The sequence below is a fragment of the Mercenaria mercenaria genome, chromosome 12 (assembly GCF_021730395.1).
Source record: "Mercenaria mercenaria strain notata chromosome 12, MADL_Memer_1, whole genome shotgun sequence".
NCBI classification, from domain to species: domain Eukaryota; kingdom Metazoa; phylum Mollusca; class Bivalvia; order Venerida; family Veneridae; genus Mercenaria; species Mercenaria mercenaria.
The window spans coordinates 28,561,815-28,585,574 of NC_069372.1; the positions used below are offsets into that span (position 1 = coordinate 28,561,815).

The following is a 23,760-nucleotide window of genomic DNA, read 5'->3' on the forward strand; positions in this document are numbered from 1 at the left end:
TTACCGCGGAAGAAAATACGTGGCTTTATTCGAGTATTGCACAATTACACTTCATAAATTTGACAGATTACATCGTATATTGGTCATAGCAAAATGGGACATAACTGAACTTCATCCGATCAATGAACTCTTTGAAATTAGAGACAATCTAATGGAACTACATCGATTCGCTGTGTTGTGAGGCCATTTAATGTGAATGAGAAATCGGGCGATAGCAAAGACTCGTCAAACACTTTCAGCCTTTAGCCGACACAAAGATGCAAAAATAACCATGTTACTGAACCTTTCTACAAAGTTTGGTTGAAATCTCACCAGCAGTTTAGTGCAGACAAACTTTTCCCAAAAAAATAAGGGGAAACATAATTACAAACATGCATGATTCACATCAGAGTTGCACCTAGCTCACTCACAGAATCCATTTACAAAGAAAAAGCCAGTTATCTTGCTGATTTCTTCTTACTGCATAACAGCATTAACATTTTGCCAAGCAAGGACTAAAAGGATGTTTCTGCTTCATGTAGTTCTTTTGGAGGTTTCTGAAACGTCCATCTTTTATAAGTGTTCAATGATTTTAACTATGATTTTTTATTTGTTTGCTGTGCTAAGGCCACAGAATGCCCTTTGAAGATTAAATTTATGTCAGATTATTAGCACTGCTAAAGCCTATATGGGCACTCAAGCCATGCCCTCATGTACATACAGGTTTAGTTCTGCTCATAGCCATTTCCGGTCTGCCAATGCCATTTTATAAGTGTATAATATGCACATAGATCATTGCAGGCTGAAATCTTCTTTCATAGCAACTTCTACAGCTAGCTAATGGAGGGTTGATAGTTCTACCCACTTGCTTTCCAAAAACAAGAGCAATGCCCATAGGGGGACCTGTGGCCTTCCTCCACCATTAATGCTTGAAGAGTGCCATAAAACCTTAAGGGTATAATATACTGATTTCTCGGTATTTGCAAGATGGGCTTTTGTTAATGGGGTCGGTTGATAAAGGAAGTAATAAGATTCCAGCTATTTTGTTACAATACTGTATAGGGCTTTGAAATTGCAATATTTTTTTCAAAATGTACTGTAGTATGGTTTGTAAAATTAACACATTTTCATTTAACACTTTTTAAACATGAAATGTTACTTCATGGAAGAGTCTGCCAACGAGTGCACTTGATTTCATTATTGTTTTTCTGCGTATGTTCTGATAATAAGGTCACCAGAATAGGGTATATCATACATCAGATGTCAACATGCATTAAGTTGTTTACTATATACTTAATCGTAATAACAACTAGCCTACTCAATTGTTTGAATTAGTTATTCATATAAAATATCTATGTTAACAATTTTTTATTGTGTTAACCCAGGGTAAAATGACGTCAAAATGACATCCCAGATCCCTGTTGGTCCAGTAGTAATTTTGGCCACATTCGGTTATTGTGCCTAGGTTACAGGACTCTGTCCTATAAAATTTTGTTACTTCCTGTGTGTATACTGTAAAATCAATTAACTTTGTTAAATTTTCATGGTTTATGCCAAATTTACTGTTTAGTTGTGGATTTCAAATTAAAAAAATAATGGAAATTTACCTGTTTAACTGGTTTTAACTTCATGGAAAGAAGCAACTACATTGAATCAACACAAACAGTAACAATTTCACAGTACAATCAAACTTGTCATAAAAACTGCCAGTCGAGAGAGACCATCTTTCTCCAAAAAACACCAATTCCATTTCCTTACGTTTGCAATATGTTTTAACCTGTGAATAAAGACCACTTTTCTACTCTCCCATTATAAGGTGGTCTTTGAAGACAGGTTTGCCTGTACATGGTATAAACAACTACCTCTTGAGTTTATTAAGTGAACCTCAAAGGTTGAAGACTTCAGCAACTGTCTATGTATCATTTTATTGAGAACTGTGTACCTTTACAATTATTTCATTAACCAACGATATCCGATGAAGACTCATCCTCATTCCATTTATGCGGGAATTCTTGCATAACCGCCATGACTCCCTTGTTCTTCTTCCCGCACCAGAGATGTGACAAGATTGATGACTCATTGGGACAATATTCTCCCGTCTTGAATTTAAAACACTGTACATCTAGCAATCCGAAGAACAGTTTACCTACTTCATCAGAGGTTGGAGTTTCCACTTTCTATAAATTATAAACATATCTTTATTATCCAGATACAATACTGAAAATTTATTTATTTTGTGTGCATATAATTTCATGTTTAAGAAAAGTTTTTGGTGGGAACATGAATTTGTGGATTATTAATTATAAACTGATTTAATAGATTCAATTTCCTGGACTGATACAACCAAGCAACTTGTAAAAATGAGTCCCAATGACTAACAATCTTTTGTGATTTTATCTTCTTATTTGGAAGTATAAGCCTAAATCATTATTCATAAATAGATCATTTTGTCCAAATAAACTCCCATCATTCTAAACAAATAATTATCTTGACTGCATAACCATGAATTCAAAAAAATGTCACTGAAGTCACTTATCACAAACTGCTATTAGCCCAATATGCTACAAGTCTGAAGGTTCAACACAGATGCTAAGCTAAGTCTTACAGACATTTTATAGTTCTACAAGTCTCAATGGACAACGCTCATGGTTAAAATAAACTAGAATAATATTATCATGGTTAAAGTAAAAAATAAATACCTTCAAACAATCATAGGGATGTTGGTCACAATCGCAGTGACTCAGTGTCCATGGGTCATGGTAACAGTAAAGTAAAATACCGATGTTAAAGTACAATTACTTTCAACAACCATAGGGATGTTGGTCACAACTGCAGTGACTCAGTGTCCATGGGTCGTGGTAACAGTAAAGTAAACTAGAAATTGCTTTTGTAAAAAAGGACATGTCTCCCCCAATGCAAAGTCCTATAGGCAAGAAGTCAATAGGGGTCAGGAGCGAAAGTCAAAGAGACACTGATGGTTGGCTGCAATAGGGATCATCTACTTGGCATGTCAAGTCATCCCGCTAAATTTCAACACTATGACCTTGACCTTTGATCAAGTGACCTCAAAATAAATAGAGGTCATCTACTCTGCATGTCCAATCATCCTATTAAGTTTCAACATTCTAGGTCAAGTGGTTCTCAAGTTATTTTCCAGAAATGATTTTACATGACCAGGCCCCTGTGACCTTGACCTTTAATAGACTGACCCCAAAATCAATAGTGGTCATCTACTCTGCATGTTCAATCATCCTATGAAGTTTCAACATTCTGGGTCAAGTGGTTCTCAAGTTATTGATCGGAAATTGTTTTCCATGTTCAGGCTCCTGTGACTTTGACCTTTAACAGAGTAACCCCAAAATCGATAGGGGTCATCTACTCTGCATGTTCAATCATCCTATGAAGTTTCAACATTCTGGATAAAGAGGTTCTGAAGTTATTGATCGGAAATGGTTATCAATGTTCAGGCCCCTGACCTTTAATAGAGTGACCCCAAAAACAATAGGGGTCATTTATTCTGCATGAACAATCATCCTATGAAGTTTCAACATTCTGGGTTCGAGTGGTTCTCAAGTTACTGACCGGAAATGGTTTTCAATGTTCAGGCCCCCGTGACCTTGACCTTTAACAAAGTGACTCCAAAATCAATAGGGGTCATCTACTTTGCATGTACAATCATCCTATGAAGTTTCAACATTCTGGGTCAAGTGGTAATCAAGTTATTGATCGGAAATGGTTTTCAATTTTCAGGCCCCTGTGACCTTTACCTTTGACGGAGTGACCACAAAAACAATAGGAGTCATCTACTCTATATGACCAATCATCCTATGAAGTTTCAACATTCTGGGTCAAGTGGTTCTCTAGTTATTGATCGGAAATGGTTTTCAATGTTCAGGCCCCTGTGACCTTGACCTTTGACAGAGTGATCCCAAAAACAATATGGGTCGTCTACTCCAGCAGCCCTACAACCCTATGAAGTTTGAAGGTTCTAGGTCAAATGGTTCTCCAGTTATTGCTTGGAAATGAAGTGTGACGTACGGACGGACGGGCAGATGTTCCTACAGATGGACCTTTATTGGGTATTTCTTTTGTTAAAAAGTACCAAATATGCTACAAAAAGTACCCAATAAACACTACGGAATGAATAGAATTTACCGTTACCTATTGTTCTATATACCCAACAAATGTTCATTCGTAGGCTCAGACGGATGGACGGACAGGGCAAAAATGTTTTAAAGTACAATTACTTTCAAACAACCATAGGGATGTTGGTCACAACTGCAGTGACTCAGTATCCAAAAGTCATGATTAAAGCAGAATTACCTTCAAACAACCATAAAGTGACTCAATGTCCATGGGTCATGGTGAAAGCAGAATTACTTTCAAACAATCAAAAAGATGTTGGTCACAACCACAGATGCTCAATGCCTATGGATCATGGTTAAAGCAAAATTACATTTAAACAACTATAAAGTGACTCAATGTCCGTGGGTCATGGTTAATGCAGAATTACCTTCAAACAATCATAAAGATGTTGGTCACAATCACAGTGACTCAATGTCCATGGATCATGGTTAAAGTAATGGTACTTGGTCTGGAATCTGTCAATGTAGTATGGGCAATGATCATGGGTCCTACAACAGGCATCAGTTTCATTATGAACACCTAAAATAGACAGAAACTATGGCTGGAACATACAGGATCTCAATACAGGATCTGCTATTCCTGAGATATGCAGACAAAGACTATGGCTGGAACATTCTCAATACAGGAATTTCACAATGCATCTGCTATTCCTGAGGTATAGCATAGAAGTTGCCATTTCATTACACAATAAGTATACACATACATGTTGGAAATTTCTTTTAAAATTCATGTTTTCTTCCAAAACAGCTGAATTTTTCCCTGGATATACTGGTCCAGTTGCCTAAATCCAGACGGTGCTTAATTATTCGGACACCTTTAAAAATGCTTAAAGATCATGATTTTTAACTGGAATGAACATGACTGACACAGACGAATGCTTTGATGACCAGTTGGCAACAACAGTGTGTGAATGTAAGTATTTCCTGAGAAAATTACCTTCAAATATCCGCACCGCTAAAAGTAACAAGAGCTGTCCGTAAGACAGCCAAGCTCGACTATTCGAAATATTGTCCCAGAGGCAGGAAAATATTACCTAAAAAGGTTAAATATCAAAAGAGTTTTAAGTTCAAAAGTGGGAATAATTTGAGCAAAATGCATATCAGTTATGGGACTTGCTGCTATCAACTAGTTTTATAACCCCTAAGGCACATGTGAAGTTTCAATTCAATATCTGCATTAGTTTTGGAGATAGAAACTCGCATGTAAAACTTTAACCAGAATTTTCAAAGTCCAAAAGGGGGCATAATTTGCCCAAAATACATGCCAGAGTTATGGAACTTGATCCAGTGAGGTTAGTAATTGATCTAGAAAATTAAAAAATAAGTTTCAAATCTATATGCCTTTCAGTAATAGCTGTATGTACTTGCACGCAAAACTTTAACCAGAATTTGCTAAGTCCAAAAGGGGGCATAATTTGGCCAAAATGAAGGTCAGAGTTATCGGACTTGCTGCTATCAACTAGTTTTATAACCCCGAAGACACATGTGAAGTTTCAAATCAATATCTGCATTAGTTTTGGAGATAATAACTTGCATATAAAACTTTAACCAAAATTTTCTAAGTCTAAAAGGGGGCATAATTTGCTCAAAATACATGTCAGAGTTATGGGTCTTGACCCAGTGAGGTTGGTAATTGATCTAGAAAAAGAAAAAATAAGTTTCAAATCTATATGCCTTTTAGAAATAGCTGTATGTACTTGCACGCAAAACTTTAACCAGAATATTCTAAGTCCAAAAGGGGGCATAATTTGGCCAAAATGAAAGTCAGAGTTATGGGACTTGCTGCTATCAACTAGTTTTATAACCCCTAAGACACATGTGAAGTTTCAAATCAATATCGGCATTAGTTTTGGAGATAGTAACTTGCATGTCAAACTTTAACCAAAAAGTCCAAAAGGGGGCATAATTTGCTCAAAATACATGTCAGAGTTATGGGACTTGACCCAGAGAGGTTGGTAATTGACCTAGAAAAAGAAAAAATAAGTTTCAAAGCTATATGCCTTTAATTGATGGCTGTATGTACTTGCATGCAAAAACTTAACTAAGGTGTGACGCCGACGCCAGGGTGAGTAGAATAGCTAGACTATTCTTTGAATAGTCGAGCTAAAAACTGTGTGTTGTGAGGGATGACGTCATACGGCACACGCCAGTTATTTGAGGTAAGGGGAGGTACTAATTTAATGAGAAAACAATTCTGCCTTTTGCAGATGACCCTTTTTCTTAGTTGATCACCACTGACGTAAAACATGTTTTACAATTCTGTACTACCCTCCGTAACTATTTAAGAAATTTAACCAATTTCTGTTATATAATGATTAATTCAACAGAGAAGAAAATGCCAGCATTTTGCAGACAAGGGAAGCAATTCATAAGATAAAATCGGCACGGCGTCATTATAGTGCACAGTTGCGTCAAAAAGTATAACGACAGCAACAGAATCTGCATGTGGGTGAGAATAGTTGTAAACATTAATTTTCGCTAAGATAGATTTTATTGTGTATTATATTATTGTTCTATTTGGCAGTTACATATTAAATTAGAAACTAGTCCACATGATCACGTGATTAACAGGTAATAAAACTTCAATAGAATGGAGATGTCTGTATACATTTACAGGATTGAATCTGACTGCTTTGTTTCAAACAAAGTTGTGTTCATTGTTATTTTTTGGTGCACAAATTCTACTGAAATAGTGTCCGAATATTTAAGCACTCTGAAGGTCGATTTTGACAGCTTTTACTGGCCCACTTCAGATGATTTTTTCTATGATGAAATCAGCAATATACGATTTTCTTGTTTTGCATAGAGATTTAAAAAGAACCTAAAATTATACATTTGAAATGTGATGCAAGTGCGGTTTCGGAATGCAAAGTTATCGTCATAAAACCACCAAAAGTGTCCGGATTTAGGCACTGGACCAGTATGATTTGCGAATTTCATTTCTTTAGTATATAGTAAACTTCCCATTAAACTGATGCATGTAAATATACAAAATTTGTATTTCAACTATTTGTTTCAGAGCAGATATCATTTGAATTAGTATTTCACAAGGAGAAATAACAGATAATAAAATATTCCATCAAATCTTTTATGTTACTCTCCCTTAGACAGAACAAAACATGCAACACTTAAACATTTCCACATATACCGTATCTGGTCTACAGTATATAGTATCAGGTCTACAGTATATAGTATCTGGTCTTCCATATACAGTATCTGGTCTACAGTATATAGTATCTTGTCTTCCATATACAGTATCTGGTATACAGTATATAGTATCTGGTCTTCAATATACAGTATCAGGTCTACAATATATAGTATCTGGTCTACAGTATACAGTATCTGGTCTACAGTATATAGTATCTGGTCTTCCATATACAGTATCAGGTCTACAATATACAGTATCTGGTCTACAGTATACAGTATCTGGTCTACAGTATATAGTATCTGGTCTTCCATATACAGTATCAGGTCTATAGTATACAGTATCTGGTCTACAGTATACAGTAACTGGTCTACAGTATACAGTAACTGGTCTTCCATATACAGTATCAGGTCTACAGTATACAGTATCTGGTCTACAGTATATAGTATCTGGTTTTCCATATACAGTATCAGGTCTACAGTATACAGTATCTGGTCTACAGTATGTAGTATCTGGTCTTCCATATACAGTATCTGGTCTACAGTATACAGTATCTGGTCTACAGTATACAGTATCTGGTCTACAGTATGTAGTATCTGGTCTTCCATATACAGTATCAGGTCTACAGTATACAGTATCTGGTCTACAGTATGTAGTATCTGGTCTTCCATATACAGTATCTGGTCTACAGTATACAGTATCTGGTCTACAGTATATAGTATCTGGTCTTCCATATACAGTATCTGGTCTACAGTATAAACTATCTGGTCTTCCATATACAGTATCTGGTCTACAATATACAGTATCTGGTCTACAGTATATAGTATCTGGTCTTCCATATACAGTATCAGGTCCAGGCACGTGTCCAGGCGGGGGGCCAGGGGGCCCGGGCCCCCCCAGCTGGCTGGCTAGTTACGATTTTTATTACTATGGGCCCCTCAATTAACAAATTTATACACCAGCGCAACGGGCTTGATTTGACAGCAATACACAGGCTAAAGAGCCATAAAACCGTGTCCGGTAGTGGAAATTAGCCCCAGGCATGTCACAGATAAAAGTTTATCTGTGCATGCTTCATTGATCGCTTGATCGGTACTTGATTGGGTAGTGGAGAAACTAATATGTTTTTTACTCTTTGGAAGTGTTATAAAATGATCATTACATTGTTGGTTTTGTTAAGTAAATCATAAAATGAATCTGAAAATTGAAACATTATGATGGTTATATTTTGTTTTTACATTAAGGCACATTCCCCAAATTTATTAAATTGATAGATATTTATCCTATCTTTTTATTTTACAACAATTATGGATTTGAAACTACTGTATCAATTTTACTCTTTTGGGTCCAATAACCTTTCTTAAAAACTCTCATAGTTTTAAAAGTAGTTTCTCAGTAAATCTTACAAAACGCATCTAAAACTCGTTACTTATAAGGGCTTTTATACATAAAAATATCATTTAATATGTGCTGTGATGTTATAGTTTGTACAGTCAAAGAAGTATAAAATACACACATATTTATTTTTATAGATCTTTGGTACAATTAAGAGTTCATTGTCATTTGAAATCTGTGATGTAAATAGTAATTGTCATTATACTTCGTTTGTTTTGTTGGAAATCTAAAAACATTTGGCCATTTTGCAAATAGGATACCCTTAATAATTAGACTAGCCACTAGACTGATAATTACGATATTTCTATGATTTTTTTTCTTTTTTATGTTCATAAAGACAAAAGCCAGTCTATTCTAGAGATTTTCTAAGAGGACTGATGTTAAAATTGTAATATTGGACATAGTATATCGACTGGCTCAGTTCACTACATGAAATCATAAAAATGTGGGGAAAAAATCATCATAGTATAGGAGCTAGTCTACTTAATAATCATCTTAAAACTTCAATATTTTTTTCAACTGGGTATCATGCAGAAAAATAAGTCCATACACTGTGACTGTACAATCATACATACATTGAAAAGGCTTGATGAAATTATTAAAAAGTAGACTTTTCCTTAAATATATAATACATTCATGCATCCTTAAAGGTGTTTCAGGTAGCAGGAAAATGCATCTATTCATGTGCCATATTAAAAAATTTTCACAATCGGGAGGGGATACCCCTCCCAAACCCACCCCAGGTTCAGCCCCCCAGCAAATAAATCCTGCACACGGGCCTGAGGTCTACAGTATACAGTATCTGGTCTACAGTATATAGTATCTTGTCTTCCATATACAGTATCTGGTCTACAGTATACAGTATCTGGTCTACAGTATATAGTATCTGGTCTTCCATATACAGTATCTGGTCTACAGTATAAACTTTCTGGTCTTCCATATACAGTATCTGGTCTACAATATACAGTATCTGGTCTACAGTATATAGTATCTGGTCTTCCATATACAGTATCTGATCTACAATATACAGTATCTGGTCTACAGTATATAGTATCTGGTCTTCCATATACAGTATCAGGTCTACAGTATACAGTATCTGGTCTACAGTATACAGTATCTGGTCTACAGTATATAGTACCTGGTCTTCCATATACAGTATAGGTCTACAATATACAGTATCTGGTTTACAGTATATAGTACCTGGTCTTCCATACAGTATCTGGTCTACAATATATAGTATCTGGTCTTCCATATACAGTATCAGGTCTACAGTATACAGTATCTGGTCTACAGTATATAGTATCTGATCTTCCATATACAGTATCAGGTCTACAGTTTACAGTATCTGGTCTACATTATACAGTATCTGGCCTTCCATATACAGTATCAGGTCTATAGTATCTTGTCTACAGTATATAGTATCTGGTCTACAGTATATAGTATCTGGTCTTCCATATACAGTATCAGGTCTACAGTATACAGTATCTGGTCTACAGTATATAGTATCTGGTCTACAGTTTACAGTATCTGGTCTACAGTATATAGTATCTGGTCTTCCATATACAGTATCAGGTCTACAGTATACAGTATCTGGCCTTCCATATACAGTATCAGGTCTATAGTATCTTGTCTACAATATAAATTATCTGGTCTTCCATATACATTATCTGGTCTACAGTATATAATATCTGGTCTTCCCTATACAGTATATGGTCTACATTGTCTGGTCTACAGTATCTAGCCATATACAGTATCTGATCTACAATTTGCAGTCTACAATATCTGGTTTACAATATAAAGTACCTGGTCTATAATATGTGTTCTACAATATACAGTTTCTAATCTTCAACATACAGTATCTCACCTACAGTATCTGTTCTGCATTTTCTTGTCTATAATATACAGTATCAGGTCCACAAGAGTGTATGTCAAAATCCCCTTGATCAAAATCCCCTCCACTGAAAAATGACTGGGAGTTACAAAATCCCCTTCATACTTTTGCAGGGGGTATCATAATCCCCTCTGTGATTTTCATTATAGATATATAGATATCAGTGCCCCAAATTAAATTATGTTTGCTAAAGGCATTGTATTTACGTGCTTTATGTAACAGACTTTTAAACTGTGTATAGTTGTATTTGAACTTGATGAAATAAGTAAAAATCACAGAGGGGATTATGATACCCCCTGCAAAAGTATGAAGGGGATTTTGTAACACCCTGTCATTTTTCAGTGGAGGGGATTTTGATCAAGGGGATTTTGATTGTCTCCCGGTCCACAATATGCAGTACCTGGTCTACAATACAAAATAACTGGTATATCCTGTCTACAATATACAGTACCTGGTCTACAATACAAAATAACTGGTATATCCTGTCTACAATATACAGTACCTAGTCTACAATACAAAATAACTGGTATATCCTGTCTACAATATACAGTACCTAGTCTACAATACAAAATAACTGGTATATCCTGTCAAAATAATTGGTATATCCTGTCTACAATATACAGTACCTGGTCTACAATACAAAATAACTGGTATATTCTGTCTACCATATGCAGTACCTGGTCTACAATACAAAATAACTGATATATCCTGTCTACAATATACAGTACCTGGTCTACAATACAAAATAACTGGTATATCCTGTCTACAATACAAAATAACTAGTATATCCTGTCTATAATATACAGTACCTGGTCTACAATACAAAATAACTGGTATATCCTGTCTACAATACAAAATAACTGATATATTCTGTCTACAATATACAGTACCTGGTCTACAATACAAAATAACTGGTATATCCAGACTACAATATACAGTATCTGGTCTATAGTATCTGATCTGCATTATCTAATCTACAATTTATATGAAGGTTAATCCAAAAGTGACCATGGAGCATGAATACATGAGAGGATATTATTTTCTAGGGTTGTTTCGTTTTAAATACATGGAAATACAAAGTATATCTGTAATGTCATTTCACTGTATGCGAAAATGATGACTGTTTTGTGAATAGAAAAATACAGAGGAACTAGAGGTGCTTTTGAGAAAAGTGCATCTCCCACAACAGCCTAATCATCTGAATAGTAAGTCTGTCTTTATATATTGTTTATGTGTTGGAGTAAGCGGCCTACTGGTATTCACATGTTGGAGTAACTGACCTACATCTGTGTATCGGTAATTATGTTCAAGGGTCATAATTTTTCAAAGTGCCTGGGCCAATTTGGCTATTTATCAAACTTGGCCGAGAACTTATTGGCAAACACATTTTGTTCAAGTTTGGTGAAGATTGGATGAGAAATGTTCAACTTAGAGTGCGGACAAGCTTTGTGACAGACAGACACACAGACAAGAGTAAATCAATATGTCTCCCACACCACTGTGTGGTGGGAGACATAATTAATCTATCACCAATCATTACAAAACTAATGCGCAAAATCATATGACATTATAATGATGTGAAGTAACCATTTGCCAATACAACTTTTGGGGGCGTGAGAGGTGTTGCACATTTCATTACCTCTCATGAACAGACTCAATCAAACCAAGTCTGCTATTATTCCGCTCAGTTGCATCCTAAGCTTCCATAGGCTCTTTTTAAAGATTTTATTTAGTTTGCTGAGTACTGCTTAAGCTTGTTCATATCTCAATAAATACAGGATCATTTGATATCTTAAGAAAATATTGCAAATAGATCAAAGTACTTGGATATGCATTTCTGATGTTTTCTGTACATTATACACATTACTACTGCACCAGTGACATTTCCTTTGGATCAGCCCTCCTAGTACCTGGTCTACAATATAGTACCTGGTCTACAATATACAGTACCTGGTCTACAATATATAGTATCTGCTCTACAATACATAGCACCTGGTCTACAATATACAGTACCTGGTCTACAATATATAGTATCTGGTCTACAATATATAGCACCCAGTCTACAATATATAGTATCTGGTCTACAATATATAGCACCCAGTCTACAATATATAGTATCTGGTCTACAATATATAGCACCTGGTCTACAATACATACCACCTGGTCTACAATACATACCACCTGGTCTACAATACATAGCACCTGGTCTACAATATATAGTATCTGGTCTACAATATATAGTATCTGGTCTACAATATATAGCACCTGGTCTACAATACATACCACCTGGTCTACAATACATAGCACCTGGTCTACAATATATAGTACCTGGTTTATCTACAGTACTTTGTCTACAGTATCTAATCTATAAAATAAAATATCTTATCTATATAACTGTATCATAATATCTGGTCAGCATTATCTGGTCTACAATATACAGTATCTGGTCTGCAGTATCAGGTGTTTTGAATACAATATATGGTCAACATCATACATACAGTATACAGTATCTGGTCAAGTAAACAGTATCTAGTTTATAGTCTACAGTATCTGGTTTACAGAAAGCAGGATACACTAGCTTAACTGTAGTATCTGACTTACAATTGCCAGTCTACAGTATCTGGTCTACAGTATCTGTTCTTAAATATACTCTATCAAGTATTTTGTTTAGAATATACAGTACCGTATCCACAGTATCACACATGTGTTTAAATTACAAGTGATGATTCCAGTATGCTTCCCCACTGCAACTAAAACTTGACAATCGTCAAAATAGTTTGATACCTAAGTCTTGCATATTTTCTGCTACGTTCTCGTATCCACACCACTTAGTTCCTGGATAAATGGCAAAGTGACTTCCTGCTCCACTTGGAGCCCCAGTCTCAAAATCACCCTTAAATGGTTTATCCTGCAACAAAAAGTAGTCGGTATGTTTTTTTTTTTATTGTTACCTCAGAAGCAAGAGTAATTCATCAACAAAACAGCTCCAGATAACCTTAACGTGCTCTAACACAGTTACAAAGCATTTCTGCACTCAAAACTTGGTCTGAAATGACTTTTACAAAATGCACACTGATGTGGTTGCATTTCAAGAGACATTAGGGTTGAATAGTGGGAGAAGGTCCCAGGTGTTAAGTAGAAAATCTGTCTTTTAGCACCAGCAACACAGATAAATGGCATAGTAGATAGAACATTACAGCTTGCTCCAACACCAATCCCATAAATCGTAGCTAAAGAGTGTAATACTATGAAATAATTTCATTTTGTTGGCAAAAAAAATTGGTTTTGCCAGAAACAGCTTTTTCCTTGAGACCTGAATGGGCATATTACATATTTCAAAGATAAAATCAGTAGAAACTAAAGCTGCTTTTGAGAAAAGCCCATGTCTCCAACAACTGCTTAATCATCTGAATAGTAAGTCTGTCTTTATAATATACTGTTTACTCAAAGAAAATATACCTTTGATAATTTTGGAGTAAGTTTTGGAGTAAATGGCCTTTCAGTATATATCTGCACCAAGACCTGTATCACTGGCATCAGTATTTTTGGTAATTCAAGGGCCATAATTCTGAAGTGCTTGGGCCAATTTGGCTAGTTATCCAACTTGGCCGAGGAATTTGGTGAAAATCGGATGAAAACTGTTCGACTTACAGCGCAGACAAGATTTGTGACTGACAGACAGACGGACTGACACAAAGACACACACAGACAGGAGTAAATCAATATGTCTCCCACCACAGTGGTGTGGGAGACTTAACCAGTAGGTGTTTTTGTCACAAAAACGTATGTCTCCCCCTATGTATACCTTTAGCTCTGGCGGCCATTTTGTGGAGCGAAGTTGAACGTGTCGGCGATATGCACAACTAGGCTTGGTACTGATCACTCCTGTGAAGTTTGGCGAAATCTGTCTAGCAGTTTGACCTGTGAAAGCCGGACAAGATTTTTTTCTATTTTTAGCCATTTTGTGCAGCAAAATGGAACATGCCAGCGATATGTATAACTAGGGTTGGTACTGATCACTCCAAAATCCAGCCAGCAAACAAACTTAATGCGAACAGACAGACGGCGGAGGCAAAAGCAATATGTCTCTCTCACCTATGGGAGAGACAATTCTATAACTATGTTCACTGAGATTTTCTGTGGATTGATGGAACACACAGTAACACAAAAAATTTCCACATGTTTAAGATTTCAAACCTGAACTAAGTCATGGTTGAACGAGTCGTTATCGTCTAAGCTCGAGGCACGTCTAGCTATGCGTTGGTACTGTCTGCACTTTTGCTTCATTAAAATGATCTGATCCTCACCTGAAATGTAACATTTGAAGAAAAGTAGAATGGAATATCATAACCAAGGTAAATACTGCAATATTTTCCAGATTTAAATTTATGGAACTAGATCTTGCTTTAACAGGAACAAGGTCTAACTTTTCCTGCTAGCTACTAGCTGCAAAAAGATAGACCTCAGTCTGTGTCAACAATGCTTGAAAGAAATTATGTATATTTGGCAACAGACAAAAACAGTATTGCATGGTTCAAGTATTTTCTTGAAATAATGTTGAAAATACTTGTTTCCTAACTCTGTCAGATTTTTAGGGTAATGACCAAAATATGTTGATACATATGATCTGTGTATATACTGCAATCAACCAACACAGGCAAAACCAGTACATTGGTGAATACCATGACCAAATGGGCCGAAGTCGCTCACCTGAAGGAAACCTTAACCATCTGACTTTGCTTCTAACTAGGTTTGGTGAAAATCCTTTAATCTGTTCTAAAAACAAAAGTTATTCAAAGGTTTTTTCTATATTTTGCTGTCAAGCACTAAAAATGCATAACCATCAGAAGAAATCATTTAAAGGTATTTCTACTCTAACTCTAGCGGCCCTAAAAGGGTCCAAGTGCCCCATTTGAACAAATTTTGCATAAGACCTCATAATGATGTTACAGACCAAATTTGATGGAGATCCATCAAGGGGGTCATGAGAAGAAGTTATTTAAAGGTATTTCTATTTTTAACTCTAGCAGCCCCTAAATAGGGGCCATAAGTGTCTCCAATTTAACAAATTTGTTAAGGACATTATCATGATGCTACAAATCAAGTTTGATGAAGATCCATCAAGCGGTTTATGAGAAAAAGTCATTTCTATTTTTATTTCTAGCGGCCCCTTAAAGGGAACAAATTTTGGTAAGTCCTTAAAATGATGCTACAGACCAAGTTTGATGAAGATCCATTGTGCGATTCATGATACATAGTCGTTAAAAGGTATTCTTATTTTTAGCCCTGTCAGCTCCTAAAAGGGGCCAACTGCCCCCGTTTGAACTTTATAATTATCCTACTGCCCATTATAGGTATTTCTTATTTCAGCTCTAGTGGCCCCCTAAAAGTGGCCACGTACCCCCATTGAATAAAATTGGGACAGAACCTTATAATGATGCTACAGGCTAAGTTTCATGAAGATCCATCAAGTGGTTGATAAGATGAAGTCTTTTAAAGGTATTTCTAGGCTTTTCAAAGCGGCCAAGTGCCCCTAATCAAACAAATTTGAGAAAGGACCTTATAATGATCCTCTAGACCAGGTTTGATGAAGATCAATCAAGCATTTCATTGGAAGATGTTATTTAAAGGTATTTCTAATTTTGATTCTAGCAGCCCCTACAAGGGGTCAAGTGTACCCCCAACTGATGATATTGCTGAAGGACCTTATAATGATGCTACAAGTCAAGTTTGATGAAGATTAAGCAAGTGATTCATGAGATGGAGTCATTTAAAGGTATTTCTAATTTTGGCTTTATTGGTCCCTTAAGGGGCCAATCATCCTCATTCAAACAAAATTTGGAAAGGACTTTATAATGATGCTACAATAGATAGGGTGATGTTAGTACTGTAGATTCAGACTTGAATGATGCAGACTCTACAAGGGGCTGACTCCCCCATTTGAACAAATTTGGGAGAAGTGATTACAATGATGCTACAAACCATGTTTGATGGTGATCCATCCAGAAGTTCGTGAGAAGAAGTTGTATTTCTAATTTTAGCTCTAGCGGCCCTTAAAAGGGGCAAAGTGCCACATTTGTTTAAAATTGGGAGAGGACCTTATAATGATGCTACAGACAAAGTTTGATGAAGATCCATCAAGCTGTTCATAAAAAGAAGTCTTTTAAAGGTATTTCTAGTTTTGGCTTTAATGGCCCCAAAAAGTGGCCACATGCCCCCGTTTGAACAAATTTGGGAGAGGACCCGATAATGATGCTACAGACCAAGTTTGATGAAGATCCATCTAGAACCTCATGAGAAGAAGTTTTTTTAAAGGTTTCTCTACTTTTAGCTCTGGTGGCCCCCTAAAGGTGAACCATTTAAGCAAAGTTGATGAGGTCAATGCCAGGGTGCTACTGACTAAGTCTGGTGTAATTCTGACCAGCAGTCTCAGAGGAGAAGATGTTTAAGTAACAAGAGCTGTCCGTAAGACAGCGCGCTCGACTTTTCTCAGTGCTTGACTCTGAATCAGAGCTTTGCTAGTAAAATAATTCCAAGTTAAAAAGGGACATAACTCTGTCAAAATTATAATCAGACTTATGGGAATTGTGTCTCCTGGTGTAGACTTTGATAGTAAATAAATATTTAGAGTTTCAAGTCAAAAGCTTTAATAGTAACAGAAATATTTGACTTTTAACAAAAAATTCTAAGTTAAAAAGTGGCATAATTCTGTCAAAATTCAAAAATCAGAGTTATGGGGATTGTTTCTCCTGGTGTAGACTGTGATGGCAAATAAGTATTTTAAGTTTCAAGTTAAAAGCTTTGATAGTAACAGAGATATTTGACTTCATCAAAATCTTTAACCAAAAATACTAAGTTAAAAAGGGGCATAATTCTGTCAAAATTCCAATCAGAGTTATGGGAATTATGTCTCCTGGTGTAGACTTTGATTGTAAACAATTATTTTGAGTTTCAAGTAAAAAGCTTTAATAGTAACAGAGATATTTGACTTTATCAACTTTTTTTAAAAAAATTCTAAGTTAAAAAGGGGCATAATTCTGTCAAAATTCAAATCAGAGTTATGGGGATTGTTTCTCCTGGTGTAGACTTTGATGGTAAATAAGAATTTTAAGTTTCAAGTCAATAGCTTTGATAGTAACAGAGATATTTGACTTTATCAAAAACTTTAACCAAAATGTCTAAGTTAAAAAGGGGCATAATTCTGTCAAAATTCAAATCAGAGTTATGGGGATTGTTTCTCCTGGTGTAGACTTTGATGGTAAATAAGAATTTTAAGTTTCAAGTCAATATCTTTGATAGTAACAGAGATATTTGACTTTATCAAAAACTTTAACCAAAATGTCTAAGTTAAAAAGGGGCATAATTCTGTCAAAATTCAAAGCAGAGTTATGGGGATTGTTTCTCCTGGTGTAGACTTTGATAGTAAATCACTATTTTAAGTTTCAAGTCAATAGCTTTGATAGTAACAGAGATATTTGACTTTATCAAAAACTTTAACCAACGCCGACGCCGGGGCGAGTGCAATAGCTCTACTTTTTCTTCGAAAAGTCGAGCTAAAAATGTTGAAGCAGGACACAGGACGATGAACGACGGATGTGGGACTATCCACCTACACTAATAGCTCACCCTGAACAAAGTGACCACACACCCTGATGACATTCAGATGAAACAGAATAATTTCTACACTTCTACAATCTTTGTAAAGGATCACAAAAGAAACATTTGTGTAATATTTTTTAAAAATTGGGCCTGCTGTTTTGATAATATTCCAATATATACACACAGGGAAAAAGTGTCCCCCATCCCCCCACCACGGCCCTCCAATTTGAACAATCTTGGTAAAGGACTACTATAAGATGCTATATACCAAATATCAATCTAGGCCATGTGGTGTTGGACAAGAAGATTTACAAAGTTTTTCCCTATATAAGTCTATATAAACCATGTGACTCTCGGGGCAGGGCTATATTTGACCTTAATGATATCATTTGAACAGTCTTGTTAGAGGCCCACTAAATGATGCTCCATACCAAATATCAAAGCCTTAGGCCATGTGGTTTTGGGGTTTTGGACAAGAAGATTTCAAAGTTTTTCCCTATATAAGTCTATATAACCATATAACCACCAGGGCAGGGCAACATTTGACCCTAAGGGGATAATTTCAACGATCTTAGTAGAGGACCACTAGATGATGCTACATACCAGATATCAAAGCCTTATGGCCTGAGGTTTTGGACAAGAAGATTTTTAAAGTTTTTTCTTTTGGTTGCCATGGCAACCAGTGGTCAGAACGAAATTCAATTCTTTGAACAATTTTTACAGAAGATCATCCAAGGAACTTTCATCAAAATTGGCCTGGTGGTTTAGAAGATGTCGTTTAAAGGAAAATGTTGACAGACAACTGACAACGTACGATGACAGACAATGACTGACCACAATTGCTCACCCTTGAGCACTTCATGCTCAGGTGAGCTAATAACCCCCACATACACTGTATCTGGAGGTATAGACAGCGCACTCAACTTTTCTCAGTGCTTGACTCTGAATTAGACCTTTGCCAAGTAAAAACTTTATAAAACTTTAACCAAAAAATTCTAAGTTAAAAAGGGACATTATTGTCAAAATTCAAATCAAAAGTTAAGGGTATTGTTTCTCTTGGTGTAGGCTTTGATAGTAAATAATTATTTTAAGTTTCAAGTCAAAAGCTTTAAAAGTAACAGAGATATTTGACTTTATCAAAAACTTTAACAAAAAATATCTAAGTTAAAAAGGGGCATAACTCTGTCAAAATTCAAATCAGAGTTATGGGATTGTTTCTCCTGGTGTAGACTTTGATAGTTAATAACCATTTAAGTTTCAAATAAAAAATCTTTGATGGTAACAGAGATATTTGACTTTATCAAAAACTTTAACCAAAACTTCTAAGTTAAAAAGGGTCATAATTCTGTCAAAATTCAAATCAGATTTATGGGGGTTGCTTCTCCTGGTGCAGACTTTGAAGTATTTTAAGTTTCAAGTCAATAGCTTTGATATTAACAGAAATATTTGACTTTATCAAAAACTTTAACTAACGGTGACGGCCACGCTGGGGCGAGAGCAATAGCTCTACTTTTTCTTCGAAAATTCAAGCTAAAAATCAGCAAAGTTAATCACCTATGTTTTCAATGGTAACACCTGCACTCTTTAAAAGTTTCTGTCCTTTCTTCACACTTGTGTGCATAATGCAAGATGTCATATCCTCAAGTGACTTTGATGTTGTTGCTTTTACAACCACACTACCATCAGTGACATAGAATCTGTTCACGTCATCAGAAATCTTCCAGACTTTATAAGCTACCTCTCCTGTAATGTTACCAATATACAAAGCTTATACATACAATAGATGTAGACTAGATAATTCCAATACATGCAGTTGTGAACTATCATTTTGTTGTTATGACTTAAAATTATATAAATCGATTTTGGTAGTTTTTGCTTCACTTTTACTTTTACTTACTTGTGTTTTGATAGATAACAGATATATTTACAGTTTTAAGAATTTTTATTTCCTGGTTGTTTCTTCTTCAGAAGCTAATGATTCTTAACATTCATGAGTATCTTTAATTCCAGCAACGCTTTGTTCACGAATATTAGTGAAAATAAAACATTGCAAACATCACCCAATATCCTGTACTAACATAATCCAATCTACTGTACTAATATCATCCACTCTACAGTACTAATGTCACCCATCCTACTGTACTAACATAACCCAATCTACAGTACTAGTATCACCCAATCTACAGTACTAACATCACTCATTCTACTGTACTAACATCACCCATTCTACTGTACTAACATCACTCATTCTACTGTACTAACATCACCCAATCTACTGTACTAACATCACCCATTCTACAGTACTAATATCACCCAATCTACAGTACTAATATCAACCAATCTACTGTACTAACATCACTCATTCTACTGTACTAACATCACCCATTCTACAGTACTAGCATCACCCAATCTACAGTACTAACATCACTCATTCTACTGTACTAACAATACCCATTCTATTGTACTAACATCACCCATTCTACAGTACTAATATCACCCAATCTACAGTACTAATATCAACCAATCTACTGTACTAACATCACCCATTCTACTGTACTAACATCACTCATTCTACTGTACTAACATCACCAAATCTACTGTACTAACATCACCCAATCTACAGTACTAATATCACCCAATCTACTGTACTAACATCACTCATTCTACTGTACTAACATCACCCATTCTACAGTACTAATATCACCCAATCTACTGTACTAACATCACTCATTCTTCTGTACTAACATCGCCCATTCTACAGTACTAATATCAACCAATCTACTGTACTAACATCACTTATTCTACTGTACTAACATCACCCATTCTACAGTACTAGCATCACCCAATCTACAGTACTAACATCACTCATTCTACTGTACTAACAATACCCATTCTACTGTACTAACATCACCCATTCTACAGTACTAATATCACCCAATCTACAGTACTAATATCAACCAATCTACTGTACTAACATCACTCATTCTACTGTACTAACATCACCCATTCTACTGTACTAACATCACTCATTCTACTGTACTAACATCACCAAATCTACTGTACTAACATCACTCATTCTACTGTACTAACATCACCCATTCTACAGTACTAATATCACCCAATCTACTGTACTAACATCACTCATTCTTCTGTACTAACATCACCCATTCTACATTACTAATATCACCCAATCTACAATACTAATATCACCCATTCTACTGTTCTAACATATCCCCATCTACTGTTCTAACATCACCCAATCTACAGTACGAACATCACCCATTCTACAGTACTTACATCACCTAATCTACTGTATTAACATCATCCATTCTACAGTACTAACATCACTCATTCTACAGTACTAACATCACCCATTCTACTTACTAACATCACCAATTCTACAGTACTAACATCACCCAATCTTCAGTACTAATATCACCCATTCTACTGTACTAACATCTCCCAATCTACAGTACTAACAGCACCCAAGCTACAGTACAAACATCACCCATTCTACTGTACTCACATCATCCAATCTTCAGTATTAATATCACCCATTCCACTGTACTAACATCACCCATTCTACTGTACTAACATCTCCCAATCTACAGTACAAACATCACCCATTCTACTGTACTCACATTATCCAATCTACAGTACTAACATCACCCAATCTACTGTATTAACATCATCTATTCTACAGTACTCACATCACCCCTTCTGCAGTACAAACATCACCCATTCTACTTACTAACATCACCAATTCTACAGTACTAACTAAACTGAACTGAAAAAAAAATTGAAAAAAATATAAAATAAAACTAGACCTGTCACAGGAGTGATGAATTATACGCCCATAATATGGTCTTGTCACATAAGTAAGCCAATGTCAAAGTCAAACCTCAAAATCAATAGGGGAATCTGTTGGTCATGATCAACCTCCCTATTAAGTTCCGTGATCCAAGGCCCAAGCGTTCTCAAGTTACCGTCCGGAACTGTTTAACTGTTCCGGGTCACTGTGACCTTGATCTTTGAACTCAAAATCTATATGTGTCATCTGCTGGTCATGACCAACCTTCCTATTAAATTTCATGATCCTAGGCCTAAGCATTCTCAAGTTATCATACGGAAACCGTTCAACTGTTCTGGGTCATTGTGACCTTGACCTTTGACCTACTGACCTCAAAGTCGAACTTAATCTGTATTTTATGATGTTACATCTGTGTACCAAAATTTATTTAAATCTGTCAAGCCTTTCATGAGTTACAAATTCACTCCTATAAAGTCGAACTTGACCTGTATTTTATGGTTACAACTGTGTACCAAAAATTATTTAAATCTGTCAAGCCTTTCATGAGTTATTGTCCGGAAACCATGAAAAACAATGGACGGACAGACAGACAAGTTCACTCCTATATTCCCCTCACCCCAAACTTCACTTTGTGGGGGTATAATTACAAGGTTTGATAAAAGTCTGGCATAAAAGGACCAAGGAATAGCGTGGACAAATAAAGAATAAATTAATGAAGGGCCATAACTAAGTAAAAATCAACCAAATGGAACCCACTTCGCACATGCATAACTAGGCTTGGTACTGATAATAATTACAAGGTTTGATGGAAATCTGGCAAATAATTGCTGAGAAATAGCCTGCACAAATTCTATCTACAGACGGATAGACGGACCGGAATCCAATATAGGCCCCCTCCCCACTCCAGATACTAGTATCTGGGGGTATATTAAACTAAACAGTGAGTCTATACTCTACAACCTTTGAACACTACAATGTGACCTTTATGGCATTATGGGCAGACGTTCCATTATTAAACTGAAATAGAAAAAAAAATGCTAACACCTAAGAAGGCACAGTCATAAAAGTATGAAACAATGACTAACCTTTCTCAAGCCCACAAGCTGCTGAAGGTAAAAGACAAACAAAAGCTGAAAATACCAAAATAGATGCCATCTTTATCAGTTTGTCTTAAACTGAATTTTTAACCTGAATAATTATAGCATATTTCAAAATGACCTTATAAGATAAGAAGATTCCTGGTGATAATAATTATGTAAAAATGTCACAACATAGTTCTTACCTATATATTTGTAGAGTTTGACTTGATTACACTGTGACCAAAGTGGCCTAATGATTAAAGCTATTAGTATCAACACATATGTCAAAACATCAAAAATTTTAAATCTGTAAATTAAGAGTCATATTGCAGTTGACATTTCTGATGTCAGAGGTCAAGTGTTAACCTGAGGTAAAGAGGTATTCAGAACATTCAAAAATACACAAATGTAAATGCTGCCTAAAACTCACTAAATTAAAATTTTTACTTTACAATATACAATTACTAATATAAATTATAAACATACTTTCTCAAACACAAAAAAAAGATGTGACTCTATCAGAAAGCTGTTTTAAAAATTTCATGATTTTTCAGATGAGTAAAAAAGGAGTAAAACAAAACAAGAGGCCCTGTATCACTCACCTGACCTAGTTCCTAACCCAGATATCCTAGTATCTAATTTGGCCTAGAATTTTGACCATGTAAATCAGGTAGATCATTTACCAAATTTTTCAACAATTTAACCTAGTGACATGG

General features: G+C 35.6%; 1 protein-coding gene across 1 annotated transcript; it reads right to left on the minus strand.

Annotated features, from left to right (window-relative positions):
• Positions 1-1,885: 1,885 nt before the first annotated feature.
• On the minus strand, positions 1,886-23,210 carry LOC128547297 (uncharacterized). The gene is made up of 6 exons (XM_053519542.1): positions 23,051-23,210; positions 19,709-19,897; positions 14,753-14,862; positions 13,340-13,463; positions 4,493-4,644; positions 1,886-2,156 (listed from the first exon to the last, which is right to left on the minus strand). Exons 1-6 carry the CDS (start codon positions 23,118-23,120, stop codon positions 1,938-1,940), a joined length of 864 nt encoding a protein of 287 aa, XP_053375517.1. The 5' UTR covers positions 23,121-23,210; the 3' UTR covers positions 1,886-1,937.
• Between the last annotated feature and the right edge of the window lie 550 nt (positions 23,211-23,760).

What these genes read in the sequence shown, in the direction of transcription:
- LOC128547297 (XM_053519542.1), bottom strand. Translation starts at nt 23,120, where the DNA reads ATGGCATCTATTTTGGTATTTTCAGCTTTTGTTTGTCTTTTACCTTCA. An exon ending in AGCTTGTGGGCTTGAGAAAG is followed by an intron (nt 19,898 to 23,050) that starts GTTAGTCATTGT and finishes GTAACATTACAG; the next exon opens with GAGAGGTAGCTTATAAAGTC. An exon ending in ATCTTTATGATTGTTTGAAG is followed by an intron (nt 2,157 to 4,492) that starts GTAATTCTGCAT and finishes TATAATTTATAG; the next exon opens with AAAGTGGAAACTCCAACCTC.